Below are 16,206 nucleotides of genomic sequence, written 5' to 3'. Positions count from 1 at the left end.
AAAGCCAACGGAATTTTATTTGCACACCAAAATGTTTTGCATTTCGGCCCTTGGACAAGCTGGGATCATTTAGCCGCCATCTTTGGGCTAAAACTCTAGTTTTGCACAGCTGAAAAGTATGAAATATGCGATAAAATAGCCATAATGAGAATAAAATGTAAATGTAAATCACTTGTTTATTCACTACATGCTGCTGATATTGCTCTTAATCAGTTGGCTGGTGCTTACAGTTCAGTTTTTAGAAATGCTACATTGAACGAAAAATACTTCTGCTCTGGCAAAAGCGACCTGTTCCCTATGGCGTGCGTAAACTCTCCATATTTTAGAAAAAGAGAGATGGGCTCATTGTTGCCGTTGTTTTTTAAAACAGCGGACTTATAGTTTAAAACAGACGCTGAAGGAGTCTTAGCTATCAGCAGGTAGTTTATCTTTTTGTCTAGCTGTATTGACGTGCTGTCAATAGATGTGTGGGCTGTGTACATCTCTCTATTGTAGAACGTATCGTAAACCTCTTTGAAGTTTGTTGCAAATAGAAGAATTGCCTCTATCTCTGCGATGGTTAGATCGCTGATCAGAGAAAACATCTCTATGTCTTTCTGCAAAGGGCCCATGAAACTGCATTCTTTTGTATCTGCTTTCTGGCTCTTTTTCCTGGCGTCTTTTTCAACTATTTTTATGTTGATGGACTCCAGGCCTTTTTTTGCATACTCGTCAAAACACATGTCAATGTAGCTCGGAGGCACAAGAGGCATTTTGTAGTCCAAAAAGTCTGCACCATTGTTTACGTTGGAGTTGTATCTTTCCCTGTTTGCATTTGAGCTCTCTTTCTTTGGCTCTTCGTAGATGTAGAAGATGGGATATGTTGAATTAGTCAGATATTTCAGAAGAGTAGTGTGCAGCTCGTCCATGCTGTTGTGGTGCGCATCCATTACATTCTTCATGTACCTGTTCATTCTCTCTCTTAGCGCCTTATACTCTAAATCACTGTGCAAGCTAGAAGAACTTTCTCTGACTAGTTCGACCTTTTTATTAGGCATTGGCGCTTTATTATCCAGCTCAGAGATGTCCTTCATGGTTAGGAACTTGTATGCTAGAGACATTGTGTACTGAGACTTGATCAAAATCTGCGAGGATCTCTCGTCTTCCATAAACTTCAAAACTCTGTAGTACGTTTTTCTTGTCAGGTTTCTGCAAATGCTACTTTTCTCTGCTCCTGCCTGCTTTTCTTCCTGTTCCATCTCGCTTTCAACTATCCTTAGCCTTTTTCCAATGATGTTTTCTCTTTCTTTTTTATTTGACCGCACGTTGCAGTCGTTTTGCACCAGATCAAAGATGCACGGCGTGCACAGCAGGAAGTCCATGTGGTATATGGCAGAAAGATCGCTATATTCTGTTTCCTTGATTTTTATTATCGAATTGTTTGTGTTTCTGGATATGCTCGATCCCTGGCTATGTGTGTCCTGCAGAGCAGGGCTCTTTCTATTTTTATGTATCACGCTCAGAGCTGGATAGATTTTCTCCACTTTTTTTGCAGTTTCTTCGCTGCTAATGCACATAAGTATTCTGTGCATGTAAATGGCGGTGTTCAGCTGTTTAGCTACATCCTTCATGGTTTGGGTGTCTCTATCTGCATCTTCTTTGATTTTCTGCAGATCAGCAATTTCTGCGTACATTTGATCACTGGGCGTATAATGAATTATGTCATTGAAATATTCACTGGAGAGGAGGATATTCCAAAAATGCAGCTCCTTCTCTTTTTTTTCGTTTAGATTTACCACACAGTGGGTTTTCTTGCACTTACTGATATTTGGTGAAGTATTTTGCAGATCTTCTTCGTACACAAAATTAGGGCTTTCGATGTAAACTATCTGTTTCATTGTGGTTAGACAGTTATAGCCTATTTTGCATAGATCTTTAAAACAGCAGCTTTCTACTATCTTTTTATATCTGCCGGGCTCTGGCATGACTATCTGAGTAAATCCACAGGATAGCAGGAAGCCAGCTTCGTTTTTAACCGTGTACCCAGAAATGGAAAAATAGGGGATTAGGCTGTATGGCACTACCCCCAGTATCAGAGGAGGGTTGTCCATCCACAGCTCTCGAAACTGTTTTATGTATTTTGATTGACTAATCCGCCCATTTTTCATTTTCTCATTATTGTCTAAGATTGCAGCTCCAATGCCTGCAACATTCGATACAAATGTAACTATCACCATTGTAATGGGCGTGATGAGCCGGCATTCTAAAGCAGTGCTGGCCCTTGGCTCTAGTATAGAGTTCTGGTTTGTTGGGCTGATAATTGCACTATTTCCCGGATTAGATTGATTTGCAAATTTTCCAATGGAGGTGTTGCCATTTTGCAGAGAAAATATGCCTATAGCTGCTTCAAAGTACAATGGGTGCTCGTTCTCTTCTATTTCAGGGTCCACTACTGTTTCAGTAGAATTATAAACATTCAGCCGCAGAATTCCTGTGTTCAGCCCGCTTGAGAAAATTCTGCAGCTCACTCCAGGAAATCCTGTGCTGTCCAAGATGCAAAATGAACTTTTTAGAATCAGCTCCACATTGTCAAGATATATGCACTTTACAATGTTGTAGGAGGCTGTGATGCAGCTGTGGTGATTCTTTAAGTATTCTAGCAGCCCCGCTATCTCACTATCTATTATATAGCTTAGTAGAGTGTCTTCTAAGTCTCTTTTTTTGCCTAGAAGACTTTTGTGGTATACTGGAAAGCTGCTGCTGTAAATGGAGTCTTTCAAAGCCGTTTTAGTCTCTGGGCTGCCTATAACATCTAGAAGACGAATGTTATCTCTAGCTTTTTCTGACAAATGATGAATAGAGTCTAGATCTATCTTCGTAAGTGATATTCCGATCACCTTGACTTTTTTTTCCAGAGCTCTTAGTTTTGTCTTTTTTATGTTGATCAGCACATTCTCCGTATACGACACTTCCGTAAATCCTAGCTGCAACTCTCTATCCATGCTTTTCTTTAGACTTGAATTTTTTATTTGCTCTAGTAAGGTCGTTATTTCTTTTAAGCCTACATTATTTGACCCCATATCTGAGCCATTCTTGTTTTTCTGCTCCATCTTCTCCAGTCTATTCAAAAAAGCTCCTGCAAACGAAATGTCTTCCATTCTATTGATTGATGTTATGTACCGCACTGCATACAGGTCGTGCACATCCAGAATAACAAAGTGTATGGAATAGATTTTTGTGCTGTCCAACTTTGACAGAAAGTCTACACTTTCCATAATCCGCCCCTTAATGACAATTTGTTCCAGCTCTGTTTTAAAGGGCTTATCCGTTTCCATCAGCCCTGCTAGACTTTCAGTAACCAGTCTTTCTTCTGTGTTGTACTTCTTCTGAGAGTATGGAATAACGGACTCGCTAACACACAGGTTTTTCAGCGATAAATTATTTGCTACTATGTCCTCATAGAGTGCCTCTGGTGTCAGATGGTTGAAAATTGCGGCATATATTTTGAACTCATCAACGCTCTCCAGCACTTCTTTCAGCCCGAGCATATCTTTGTACTTTGCAGTGAATGAATGCACTGGCCCACTCTTCTCATTTTCGCCAAAAATACGTTTTATATATTTTTCTACATATTCGTTTGTGTTCACTGTGTTTATTTTCAACTTTATTTCCTTTGCTTTACTTCCACTGCTAGACGCACTTCTAAACCTATCCATTATCTTTGTTACAACAGTATCCACATTAATAGCATCTGAGTTCGTATGCGCCTTTTTAATCTGCGAATCGGCAGTGTCGTAGATGCCCTGGATGTATTTTCTGATGAACTCCTCAGATCTAAGATCTACTTCGGAAGGGACATCTTCTGCTTTTTGTGCTAGTTTGCTGCGAGTATAGTCCATAATGGACGATAGAAGAGACCCCATGTAGATTACGTTGTTGAACTTCAAGTGAGTTACCTGTCTGTTATTTATGCTAAGCAGAGACCTGGGGAAATAGTCCAGACACACATTTGATATGATTATTTTGCTAACTTGGCTCCCATTTAAAAGAAAGAAGTCGATCAGATAGTCAATTTTAACATACTCTGGAAGAGTGTTGTATCCAATTTCTAGCTCTCCACTGCCTGATACAATCTCTACAGTGTCAATGCTGTTCTTGTGCATTTGAAGGTCTCTTAGAATGTCACTGCTCTTTTGTGCGCTATTTTTCAATTTATCTTTTGTGAATATTTCTGCATTATTCTGTGTGGTGTACAGCAGCAGTCCCATGTTTATGTCAACAGTAAATGTTCTGTCTTTGTAAAACCAGTACAGATTGTTCTCATTTGTGCACAAATTGTAGTAGTGGTCCAAATACAAGTCCTTTGGCCCTTTGTCTTTATCCCTTACCTCTGATGATTCTGGATTGCTGCTGTCTCTCCACCAGGGCAGAATGTTTATCTTTTTCATCTCTTCTGCATCTTTTACTAGGATGTTCATAACTTTCTCTGTTTTTTCTGTGTTTTCTAGCATGTCTATTAGCTTTTTCTTGGGCTTGTCGTCTATAGAGATTTCTGTGCCTGCTCTGGATGCTTTGTCTAGAGTGTCTTTAAGCGCGCTTACGTCTTGTTTGGCCTTATCTCTATCTATAGATGTGTCTCTGCTTTCGCGTATGGTCATGTCCAAAGGAAGGTCTTTTACGTTTAATCTAGCAATCTGTGTGCTGTATCTGTGTATATTCTCGCCGTTCTTTTTTAACTCTTTACATTTTATGCTCTCTTTCTTGGTGGAGTTGCTGCACAGAGTTGTTATTAGACTTCCATTGGACTTGGAGAGAAAAAGAAGGTTCATTTTTAGCTTCACCAGCCAAATTGCAAAGCCCACGTCTACTTCTTCAATCGACAAGTCAGAAGCCAGAAACTCTGCACTTTGCACTTTTTTTACTTTGCTCAAAAACAAATTTGCTACCTCATTGGGGGTTCCCTCTAGGCTTTTCAAAAAATCAGAACTTGTTCTTTCAATCTGGTCAGAAGAGGAATTTGACATCATCAGGGCAATGGAGTAGTAGATAGCATTGGACACAGCAACCTGGAACTTTCTGATGTTTGTTCTTTTAAAACCGGAGCTGCTAGCATTGCCAATGACTCCTATTGCTTTGTCTTTTTTTCTTTTTAGTTTGTAAACATCCATTATGCTGAATATGGACGTGTTTGTTGTTGTTCTGTACTTGCTGATGATAATTGGCGACGATCCTTCATTAGATTTTATGCTCCTGTTGAGCAGTGGCTTTCTATCAGGCTCTTTTTTGTCGTTGAAAATATTGTACAGAATAATTCTGTGATTTGTGTACGAAGACCTTTGCACTTGACTGCTGTCAGAGGCTAGTCGCACGCTGTTTTCATACGTAAACTTTTTGGCTGTTTTTTTCTCATCTGAAGCAATGGCTTGTACCAGCTTGTTGGTTGGGGCTAGTATTTCTCCCATAACGTATATTTCTTTTGGAATAATTTCATCTGCTACAGCGAGCTTCTGCATTGTACTTTTATGGTCTAAATTGCTTGGTATGTCCTTTGCGATGTTCTTAAGAGTCCAGAGCATGGTCTGATAGCTATCCTGGTATGTTTTTGTAGAAATGAGCCAGTCAAAAAAGTTTTCCAGCTCCACCTGCTCTTTGCTGTTGACCGTTCTTTCTTCTAGCTTTTTTTCTAGCTCTTCAAACTCTTTTTCCAGCACTTTCTCGTACGTGGATCCATACTGGGCTGAGCTTTTGCCAGAGACATTATTAAGGCCTGCGTTTGAAAATCTCTCTCTAAGACTGCCAACGGATGAAGCCTCATTTTCTATTAAACTTGCTACTACAAGAAAAAGCACTGCGAACTTTTTTTTCATGCTAATCTGCATTTTCTGCCTTATATTTCTTTAAACAATCTTTTGATAAGCCACAACAAACAATAAACTGATCAATGTTTTGTTTTGTTTGCTGTATGCAAACAGTCACACAAAAAACTTATTCTTTACATAGCACTTTCTTTTTCCACTGTTTTACTCTACTGACATTTATTAGAAAATTGACAGGATAAGAAAGAGTTAAATAAACACAAAAATTTAAACTAGTAATTATTTGGCACTGAGATGTTTTATTTTCTGCGAATTTAAGTTTTTCTTGGCCAAGAGAATAGTAAATAGCGTAGCATCTACAATAGCAAGTGTGCTCTGGATAGCTGTAAAATACACCGAACAAGGAAGAACTCTTCTACCTCTGGGTTATATCTTCTTTTTATACTCCAGTAGCTGATTGTATCTTTCCTGTACTTCTTCTATTTTTTTGACCAGCTCTATTCGGACATAGTACACGGGACAGTCTCTGTTACTGCACACGATGGGCGTATGTCTTGACTCCTGCATGTCTTGGCACTCTCCCATTACCTTATAGTATTTGTACTGTAGCTCATACAGTTTTTTATACGTTCGCATTATAACCTCTGGATAGGCTCGCGTGCACACTTTGCACACAGGATATTCTCCGCTTCGGCATATTCCACACACTTTCTTTTTTTTGAAGAAGGATCCTATCCCCTTTGGCATTTCTCTTCTGCCGTTTTCTCCTCCCATACATCCCGTATATCCCGGGGGCGGAGAGAGCAGCTCATTGATGTCTTTGATGACGTACGAAAGCAATCTTTCCAACGGCTTTGTAATTTGGTTTTTCAGATAGTACAGTGTGTCAATGGGAAGATTGTTCTGCAGTGCATACACAGGATCTTCACTTCTTTCGTGCAATGGCCCTTTTCCTGCGATAATAACGTACGGGACTCTGTCGCCCAGCCCAGGCCCTGTGCCCTCTCTTTTTCTCATTCTCTCAGCAAGGGAAACATGCGCAAGAGTTACCGCGTACTCTCCCTCCTGTTTGCTGATTGACTTCGTAATAATCAGCTGACTGATTCCAATATTATTTTTTAGCAGATCATCTACTCTTTCTCTGATGAGCTTTCTCGTTCCCTCTACGTCTCCTTCCAGGAGCACTTTGTCAATGCACTCTTTCATGAGCTCTCTGATCAGGAGGCAGTTATCCCTTCGTACAGTTTCAATGCCCTTCGTATCAATCCTTCCAGGATCATTTGCTGATGATTTTGCACATCCTGCATACCTTTTCTTATTCATAAGCACAAATGGATGGTAGACTTTTTCAAACTCCAGGGTCAGCGGGTTTGGAAGACGGTTGGAAACAAAGAGAGATATGCTGTTTCCTATCTCGAAGGCCTGCTCCAGCGTAATTCCCGGCTGCGTGACCATAACCGAGTCTGTGTCTCCATAGGCCACGAGGAGTTTCCACTTCTCTGAGCCCTGAAACCCGCTTTTGTTAATTTCTTCATTGTACTCTCCTTCTACAAGCTCTTTTGTTTTTTTCAGTATTTCTCTGCCAAATCCTGTGACACTGCGGGATATAGGGATGCACGCGAGCCCGGTTTTGGCAGCACCTGTAAACCCATAGACAGAGTTAGCTGATACCTTCAGCGCAAGCTGCCTGGCGTTGAGTGATGCCTTTAGTTCAGGGTCTTTTGTGTTTTTAAGTTCTTCTCTAACGGCTTTTCTTCCCTGGAGAAGGTTTGTTAGTATCACAGGCAGTATTCCTGGCTTTACCTCGTTCCTAATGAAGTAATCTCCTGTTGGCGACTCTATGTACTCATTCTTCTCCATTTTCAGCGCTTGTTCTTTGCTCAGCAGTGTTGTATAGCACAAGTTGTATGCCATAATGATGGAGGGGTATAGAGACGCATAGTCCAGCACAACCACGGGGCTGCTATAGAATCCTCTTTCAGGCTCCATTACATATCCGCCTTCGTACGTCTCTTCCTGTCCCTGGACATTTGGCAGAATGTAGTTGAGTGTCTTAGCCTGTCTAAGAAGCTGCGACATGACCCGAATTCCCTGGCCTCTGTTAACCAAGTAGTCAAAAGGCACTCCGGTGACTCTTGCGAGCTCACAGTAGTTGATGAACAGATTTTTAGTGAAAAGAAGACGCATCGGAAGATACGTATCTTTGAGACAGTAGATGGCCAGTCTTTTTCTCGTTTCATCTGTTCCGTTGTAGAGCGTTTTAATTTGTGTGTAGTGCACATCTTCTTTCTGCTCTCCCAGGAAGTGCGCACTGACTGCATTGAGCGAATAGCTGTGCAAATTAAATTCTTTTTTAATGATATCGAGCATGTCAAAAACCATTCTGCCAGGGACAGAAAGAGTGGTGGGCGCTGTGAATGTGCTCGTGCTTCCATTGCCAGATCCTTTGCTGCTGTTCTGCGAGTTCTCAGGTGTTTTATTTTGGTTTCTGTTTTGGGCTGCTGGCTGCGAGCAGTGCACAGCCTCCCCTGTCCTGGAGAAGTATTTGAACTTTTCGAGAGATAGCGCATTGGCTCTATTCAGAAGGTACGGCATGTCAAACTGTGTGATGTTGTATCCCGTGAGGACATCAGGGTTCGTGGATGCAACCCACTGCGACCAGCCCATGAGCATTTCTCGCTCGTCTTCAAATGTGAAAACCGTAACGCCTGGGATGGGATTGATGGTTTTTGTGCAAAATAAAACTTTTTCCACAATTGCCGGATTTGGATATATAGAGATAGCATTTCCTATCTGCACAACAGGATCTATCAGGGGACTCGGAAACCTGTTCCCCTCTCCTATGCACTCAATGTCCAGACTGAGTATCTTGATGGGTGGCAGCCTGGGGATGTTTTGGATGGGGAAGATTGCATTGTGATTTACCTCGAGTTTGATTACGTTCTGCTCCTGGCGGACTACCTCACTCACATTGCGCGCCTCCACGTACCCCATGCCAACGATTCCCTTGTCCACCATAAACCTGATAATGTACCCCACGCTTGCTTCGAATATAATTCTGTTTTTTTTCTTGTGGCTACTGCTCTTTGATCTGTCTGCTTTCTCGAAGTAGTCGCGAACTGCTGCGCTAGCTGATGCCATTGCCTTTGGGTCTCTGATGAATATCTGGAGGTACTCGTTTGCTTCTTCTGCGTATCCGTATATGTTTGACTTTGTGACTGTTTTTACTTCGTCTATTTCTTTGTGTGCTTTTCTTAGTGCATTTTCATCCACTTCTTCATCTTTCATCTTGCTTATGTAGAAGTAGTGGTGGAACCCTTTCAGGGTGCATTCTACCCCCGCCCCTGTCTTTGTCTTGCCCTGCAGATGGACAAGCGGTCCGTTCTCTGTGTTGCTGTAGTGAATGTGTAAAGGAAGAAAAACAAGGCTACAACTGTGCATGGGAGCGTGAAAAAAGAGAAAATAAAAATACCAATTCGCAGGAAATTAGCAGCCATTCTTTCACCGCTGTGGAGAAATAATAGACATAGCGTGCATCTCATAGACTCGTCATCGCAACCTAAGATATCTCCATAGCTCCTACAGGTAATAAAAAGTTAGTAGATAAAGTATCTGCGTAAAAATAGCAAAGAAATAATAATATAAGCTACTCTCTCATACAGCCGTAGATATTTATGGAAAATGTAGAGCTAAAGAAAAATAAGTGCAGTAGAGGAGCGATCTCTACCGGATAAGAGCGCAAAAGAATAGTAGTGTTTAATCTGCTGATTTATTAGCTTACTCCTGGGCGGGTTCTTCCTCTGCGGACGCCTTCTCTTCTTCCCAGTCTTCTTCGCTGTCTCTCTCTTCCTCTTTCATCTTCTCTTTCTCTGCAATGCCTGCTTCTATCTCTGCAGGGTCTCTGTAGAAGTATGAGTCTGCAAGAAGGCGGATCTCCTCGTCCAGGTTGATGTCTCCCTGCATGTACTGCACAAGCTGCCCAAGAATGAAGAAAATTGCTCCTATTGATGTTGCGGATCTGTTGTTGCATGGAATGATGCAGTCGATCAGCTCAATGTCGTTATCCGTGTTGGCCAGGGAAATGCATGGAACGTTGATGTACGATGCCTCGCAGATTGTCTGTTTGTCGGTGAATGGATCAACTGTGATAATTAGCCTGGGCTCAGTGATTCCCTTTGTTGAAGACTTGTTGGTGAATGTTCCTGGCACAAAGTTTGTTGTAATGTGCGTGGCGCCAACTGCTCTGGCGAAGATTCCTGCGGGCTTGTATCCGAACTTCTTGCTGCTTACAACTACAATGTCTTTTCTGTTTTTGTAGCTCACTATTATCTGCGCAGCAAGCACGAGTTTGTCCCAAGTCTTCTGCAGATCAAAGACGAACACTTTGTCTGTTCTGCGGCCAAATGCATATTCTGACATTTTGTGGTTCAAGCTCTGTCCGCCCAAGTGGCAGGTTGCTGCTATCATTAGCTTAGAGTAGTCTGTTGGTATTGGTATTCTAGCTGCACACATTTTTCTCCAGGGGGAAAAGAAAAATAAGAAAAAACGAAACAGAGAGCCAGAGAAAAGCAAATATAAAAATGCAAAAATAAAACAGAAATTAGCTGGGAAAGATAGGGGATGGCAGAGGAGAATGGAGGAAAAGGGCAGAGTAGAGATGAGTACAGCGGGATGACGGCAGAAGAGAAGAGCGAGTATTTAGAAGGTAAGCTGGATGTAGTGAAGAGAGCCTGCATGGAAAAGGAGAGAATATGGAGGAAAGAGAATGAGAGCATAAGAGAGGAGAGGATAAGAACAGGGGAGAGAGAAGATGCCATGAAAAAGGAGATAGCTCGGTTGCGAGAGGAGCTGAGAGAAGAAAAGGCAGAGAATAAGATGAACAAGCGGATGAAAGGAGAGAGATACTCGCTAGAAGCTAGGCCAACTCTTAGCCAAGAGGCTGCTAAAGAAAATAGTAGTATCAGCCAAATGATCGCTAGTAAAATTGGTGCAGAAAAAAACGAATCCTCTCTCTCACAGCTGGGCAGATCTGCTCTTTCTTTGCACACGTCTAGCAATGACGGGGCATCTGCTCTTCCAATCGAGTGGATTCTCTCGCATTTCAAGGGAGAAATAGTATTTGGTCTCACGGGTTTGTCTCCTGGGAAGCTGAAAGTCTTTGGAAGATTTTTCAAGAGAGAGTTCGACTCTTTGTACAACAAAAGGGAAGTTCTCATGGGAATTGAGGCAGTTGGGAAGAACACAAAACATCTCATAAAGTGCCTTCTTTATCTGTCTGATAGGCCTGAGGTAATATCGCACCTGCTTCCGTATGTGTTTATGAAGCACATTGTGCCAGATGGGAGGCTGTACATCAAAGAAATTGTTCACATTTTGTACAAGGTTGGAATAACGTCTTTCCTTTTTAGCGCAGACACAATTGAAGACGTAAAAACCTTTTTCAACGAGTGCAAGGAGTCGAAGGAGCTTCTTTTCCTTGTAGAGTCGCTTGCCAAGCGCAGCCCCAGGGGAATATCTCGGCTTATTTCTGAGGAGTACATGGTAAGCATATCAAAAACACACAAAGAAACAGCAGCACGGATAATTCGGCTGCTGAGCGGGTGCGGGGCATACTCTGGGCCATCAGAGGCTTTTATCGCTCTGCACGAGCCGCCTGGTGCATCGCCGTACGAATCACCAAATGGCGAGCTTTCATTCTTTCTCTAGGAAGACAAAGTATCCAGAGAAATAGAACTGTTCTAAATAAAACACAATAGCACACAAAAACAACAGAAACTGCTAAACGCCTTACTATGTTCATTATTCCTCAAAGCAGCAGTAATCAGAAGAGATTGTACAGAAGTTATTATGCTTTTTGCGATTACTCTTTAGATTTTAAACTGTAAACGCACTCCTTGCTTATGGAAGGATAAAAGTCGAAAAGACAACTTATTATTTATTAGTGATCTCTGAAATTATAAAATATTCATTTTTATTGAACTGCAGACTTTTTGTGCAGTTTATACAGTGATTAACTAGCCTTTTTACTCTAATGAATATACTCTAACTGGCTAAATGACAATGCAATACATAAAGAGCTATACCGGCAGTATATCTCGAGAGTATTCGCATGAGTCAGTTCTAGTAGATCCCCAGAATCACAGATCGCTTGTGTGTTTGCTATCATACAGTAGTGTACTAGCTCATTTACGCACCTAATATATAGCAATAATAACCTTAATAAGTGCTCTTCAACGATAAAATCCAAATTAGTTTCTTAATTTACTAAATTGATTATGCATAATCACTGAATAGTTTTACTTTTATTTTTACTTAGCTCAGATACTTCTTTGAAAACTCCTTGTAGTACTCTTTGCTTTTTTCCACGTCTCTGTTGAACATGTTCAGCCAGAAGAGAGCCTGGAAAGGTGTCGTGATCACAATGAAGTCTTTTGGATTTATTCCTGCTTTTATCTTTTTGTACAAGCTCTCATCCACTATCATCTCAAACAGCTTGGCTGCCACTTCTTCAATGTGCCCTTTTTCTATTATAAACCCATTCACCCCGTCCTTCACCTGCAGAGGCAGTCCTCCTACTCTGTAGACGATAACCGGAACCTCCTTCATCAGAGACTCAGTTACCTTCACCTCGAATCCCTCTGATGTGCTTAGCTGGCACGTAATGTACGCATTTCTTAGTATTATGTTCAGCAGCTGGTCAGAGGGAGGCAGTCTTACCTTCGTAATCAGGTGTTTTATTTCCTGGAACTTTTCTTCGTTTGTTTTTTCGCTTACCTGATTGAAGATCGTTGTGGCCTCTGGGTCATCCACACTCCCATGCCCGCACAGGACTAGCCCCACATCAAAGACCTCATTCGGATAAGATGCTTTGTACTTGCAGAAAAGCTTATAGTACGCCTCCAATAGATCGCTGATTCCCTTGGAGGGATCGAACCTTGCCACCTGCACAATGTACTTTTTAGTGAAGTTTACTGGATTTTCTCCATTGTCAAGACATATTCTGTTGAACACATTCTGGTAGTAGTCGATTGCTGATTTGTTCAGCGGCTTATTAAGTCCATCGAGCTGGTCAGTTCCTGCGGGCTGGAATATCACTTTGCTCGATGGCACATCCTTTGGAACAGCCGATGGAAATGGGTGGCTTACGAAATAATCGGCGTACTGGATGCTCTCCCACAGGAAATTCCACACATTGTCAATTGCAGAAATATTTCCATTTTCGTCTTTTTCTCCATTTATCAGCTCTCCCCGTATTTGAATGTGCGATCGGTAGATGATCAGCGTATTTGGCGAGTCTCTTCTTATCATGCTCGCGAGTCTAGCGACCTGGTGGTCGTCTAGCACCACAACTGCGCTGTTCATCACGATTCTCTTCCAGTTGGAGTTGTAGTTGCAGCTTAGCCAGCTGTCTATTTTATCTTTGTCTTCTTGTGTCATCCAGTTACTGGGTGGTTGCTCTGGTGCAAACATTTCATTTTTGTTTCCTTCATTTGGACTTGTTTTTATGTCTTCTGTTTCTGGACAATTTGCATTTTTATTTTGTGCGGTGTTCTGCAGGACATTATGCACCTTCATTTTGGTTATGCTGAAGACTGATGGCCTGGGCGTGCAGACGTACCACGATGCATCTACGCCCAGCATTTGCATGAATCTAATGAGCGAGTGTCTCATCAGTGCCACTCCGCCCCCCTGTGCGGTTGAGCTGAAAAATGTTATCTTCTGCTGTTTTTGATTGATGGTCTCTGCTGCCTCCAGAAGATCTTTCATCAGAAGATCGCCTTTTTCTCCAATTGACACTTTGTAGTCTTCCAGGGAGCAGTACCAGATGTGCTCGCTATCCACCCCGACTTTGTTGCTCTCTTCGATGGTCAGCTTGGGGAGGTTTTCGTGCTTGAAAAGGTCTGCACACTTTCTGGCAAGCGTTTCCGACTGCTGGTCAAGCGGGGCGCAGTTCCCAGAAAAAAAGCTGGGAAGAATGTCGTACTGCATCCACATTATAGTCTTAATTCTGTCTCCAAAGTCATTTGCCTGGAGAATGTCTGCGGAGAGCCCGCACCCCATTATTTTTACTGTTTTTCCTTCGGTGTACTTCTTCAGCCAGTCGTCTATCGCTTTTATCAGAGCTTTGCATAACTCTTTCAGTATTTCATCGCTGAAGTTGTTCAGTGCCAGCGTGTCCTGGTACGTGCTGCACTCGTTCTTTGCCTCCTCCAGGTCGATTACAGGAGGAGACTTAGAAAATATGCGAGTGACCTCTTTTTTATCTTTATCTTTGTTTTGATTTATCTGTTTTTTGCTTTCCTTGTCTGTGTGCGCGTTAAGGGCTGCAGCGAGATTTGGAGCCAACTTCACTTTTTTTTCAAGGACTATGTGCATGCCCTTTAGCGCATCTGTTTCCGGATCGCCTTGAGTTGACGGAGACTGCGATAGCTGCGGGGACATCCCAGCGGGTGATGACGCGCTGTGGTCGTCATCGCTGTTTATGATGGGGAATGTGTAGTTTTTTGTTCCTAAAACGAAGAATCCATCATTTATCGTGATGCTCATGTTTAGTGATGGAGTCTGGGGGGCAACCCCCATTGCAATTCCTAAGAATATAGGTCTATGCACCATCCTGTGTTTCAACGCTTTCTGCTCCCGCTTATATAGACCGACCGATGTCTAACCAATTATCGCATGAAACAGAAACTGGCAAGTCAGGTTCGAGAGAAAAGATCGACTAATAAGGAAAATAACGGTGGGAGATATTCTGGCATGAATTTATTTTTATTTTTATTTCTGTGCTACTGATGTGTGGGGAAGACACTTTCATTCTTAGCTCGTAGATGTGTCTATTTTTATATTCTATTCTTTTTCTTCTTCTTGTGTTTAATGCATTACCTTCTCTTCTGTTACTGAATCTATCGTCTAATCTGTGAGACATTCTCTGTGCTATTCATTTATTGTCTATGTGTTAGCGAGCCACTCTACCATTTTATCTACTTTTCCGTACCAGGTGTCTTTTATTTTGAGATCTGCTATTCCTTTGGCAATTTCTGCTACTTCTTCATTCTTTTTTACATGTGAGTTGTATGCTGCGTGCAAGAAGCTTCTTCTGTCTTCCATCTCTGGCTCTTTCTCTCGCTCGCTGCCTATTCTCAGCACCTTTACTTTTCTGAGTATTTCTCTCTGCATTTTCTCTACATCAATATTAAACCGTAAGTAAATGATTTCTTTACACCTTCTTTTCATAAAAATAGAGTACAGCATGATGGCTCCAAACAAAACAACAAAATACGGGCTATAGCACGATAGAGCACAAAATACCAGGCTAGCTACCACACTCTCCAGGGTTCTTATCTCTCTTATCATAAACAGCGATAGAACTGCACTCCCCACCACGCCACCAGTTAGTTTTGATATGGCTACGGCGATAATAAAAACGAGGAATCCGACTATTCTTTTTCTTTGTATGAACTTTCTGTACGGCTCGTAATACTTCTCTCTGTCTTTTTCCAGCTTTTCATTCACTCTCTCCACACACGCTCTGCACAGATGGCTTGTGCTTTCGTGTGTGCTCTTCTGTTTTATTTGGTCTTTGTTGAGTTTCAGCCATTGCTCCTCCTCTGCTCTTTTTTTTTCATTTTCCATTTCGTTTCTCTCTTGGCAGACTGCGCACAAGATTCTTCTCTCTTCTGTCTTCTGATACTTTCTGTACACCTCTCTGTTCTCTATGAAAATAGGAACTAGCTCATCGCCTGCCATTCTGAAATACGACTGGCACTCTTGGCAGTACACTGTCCCCGTGAGAGCCGTTATTCTCTTGGACATGCAGTACGGACATTTCTTTTTCATTACTCTTTATTTTTTCTAGCAGAAATCTGAGCATTTTGAACACTTATAATTTCCTCAGCACTGGCGCAGTTGGAGTACGCCTCGAGAAGATCTCTGTTTATTTTGAGAAATTCTGGGCCGTATGCAAACGGCTCTAAAACTTTTTCAGCATCTTCTTTGAATCCGCAGATGTACAAAGCAGCACAAAAAGCCTCTGCGCAGTTCAGTTTGCACGGTCTTCCATAGTTGACTGTATTAGCGGCCACTAAGTACGGTAGCAGTCTGTTTCTCATTGCAGGAAGCGTGCTGAAATTTATCTCCTCCAATCTATTCCACGAGCAATCCACAACGGCAAGACCGTATTTTTCAATATATTTTCTATCAGCTGGAGAGACCGTCTGTGTGCCCTTTGGGCTAAGGACAAGCCCGCCGAATCTTCTTGTTGGCTGCAGTGCTTTAGCGTATTTTTGCTTTACCAGCTTCTCAGCTGAGCACATTTTTGCAAAGCACTGTTTCATATCGAATGAGTACAAGTATGGCATGAAGAATAAAAAATAATTCATTCTTCTTTTATGTTTTGCACTCTAGGAAAATCTTT

The 16,206-nt window shown here is 41.9% G+C and overlaps 7 protein-coding genes across 7 annotated transcripts; 1 reads left to right on the top strand and 6 right to left on the bottom strand.

Moving 5' to 3' along the window:
* Positions 1-224: 224 nt before the first annotated feature.
* NEMIN01_1501 (uncharacterized protein) lies at positions 225-5,846 on the bottom strand (the record flags this gene model as incomplete). The annotated part of the gene is made up of 1 exon (XM_051477443.1): positions 225-5,846. The coding sequence occupies one exon, from the start codon at positions 5,844-5,846 to the stop codon at positions 225-227; it is 5,622 nt and encodes a 1,873-aa protein (XP_051333403.1).
* Positions 5,847-6,221: 375 nt separating this feature from the next.
* Positions 6,222-9,236, bottom strand: NEMIN01_1500 (DNA polymerase delta subunit 1; the record flags this gene model as incomplete). The annotated part of the gene is made up of 1 exon (XM_051477442.1): positions 6,222-9,236. The coding sequence occupies one exon, from the start codon at positions 9,234-9,236 to the stop codon at positions 6,222-6,224; it is 3,015 nt and encodes a 1,004-aa protein (XP_051333402.1).
* Positions 9,237-9,572: 336 nt separating this feature from the next.
* On the bottom strand, positions 9,573-10,307 carry NEMIN01_1499 (small subunit ribosomal protein SAe; the record flags this gene model as incomplete). The annotated part of the gene is made up of 1 exon (XM_051477441.1): positions 9,573-10,307. The coding sequence occupies one exon, from the start codon at positions 10,305-10,307 to the stop codon at positions 9,573-9,575; it is 735 nt and encodes a 244-aa protein (XP_051333401.1).
* A 108-nt stretch (positions 10,308-10,415) lies between these two features.
* On the top strand, positions 10,416-11,501 carry NEMIN01_1498 (uncharacterized protein; the record flags this gene model as incomplete). Its single annotated transcript, XM_051477440.1, has 1 exon — positions 10,416-11,501. One exon carries the CDS (start codon positions 10,416-10,418, stop codon positions 11,499-11,501), a length of 1,086 nt encoding a protein of 361 aa, XP_051333400.1.
* A 606-nt stretch (positions 11,502-12,107) lies between these two features.
* On the bottom strand, positions 12,108-14,375 carry NEMIN01_1497 (alpha,alpha-trehalose phosphorylase (configuration-retaining); the record flags this gene model as incomplete). Its single annotated transcript, XM_051477439.1, has 1 exon — positions 12,108-14,375. One exon carries the CDS (start codon positions 14,373-14,375, stop codon positions 12,108-12,110), a length of 2,268 nt encoding a protein of 755 aa, XP_051333399.1.
* A 366-nt stretch (positions 14,376-14,741) lies between these two features.
* On the bottom strand, positions 14,742-15,629 carry NEMIN01_1496 (uncharacterized protein; the record flags this gene model as incomplete). Its single annotated transcript, XM_051477438.1, has 1 exon — positions 14,742-15,629. The coding sequence occupies one exon, from the start codon at positions 15,627-15,629 to the stop codon at positions 14,742-14,744; it is 888 nt and encodes a 295-aa protein (XP_051333398.1).
* On the bottom strand, positions 15,629-16,150 carry NEMIN01_1495 (pre-rRNA-processing protein TSR3; the record flags this gene model as incomplete). The annotated part of the gene is made up of 1 exon (XM_051477437.1): positions 15,629-16,150. One exon carries the CDS (start codon positions 16,148-16,150, stop codon positions 15,629-15,631), a length of 522 nt encoding a protein of 173 aa, XP_051333397.1.
* Positions 16,151-16,206: the final 56 nt, after the last annotated feature.

The sequence above is a fragment of the Nematocida minor genome, assembly GCF_024244105.1.
Source record: "Nematocida minor strain JUm1510 chromosome Unknown 7682, whole genome shotgun sequence".
Classification (NCBI taxonomy): domain Eukaryota; kingdom Fungi; phylum Microsporidia; genus Nematocida; species Nematocida minor.
Note: the sequence above shows the minus strand (reverse complement) of the source record. Positions and strands in the feature narration are given on the sequence as shown.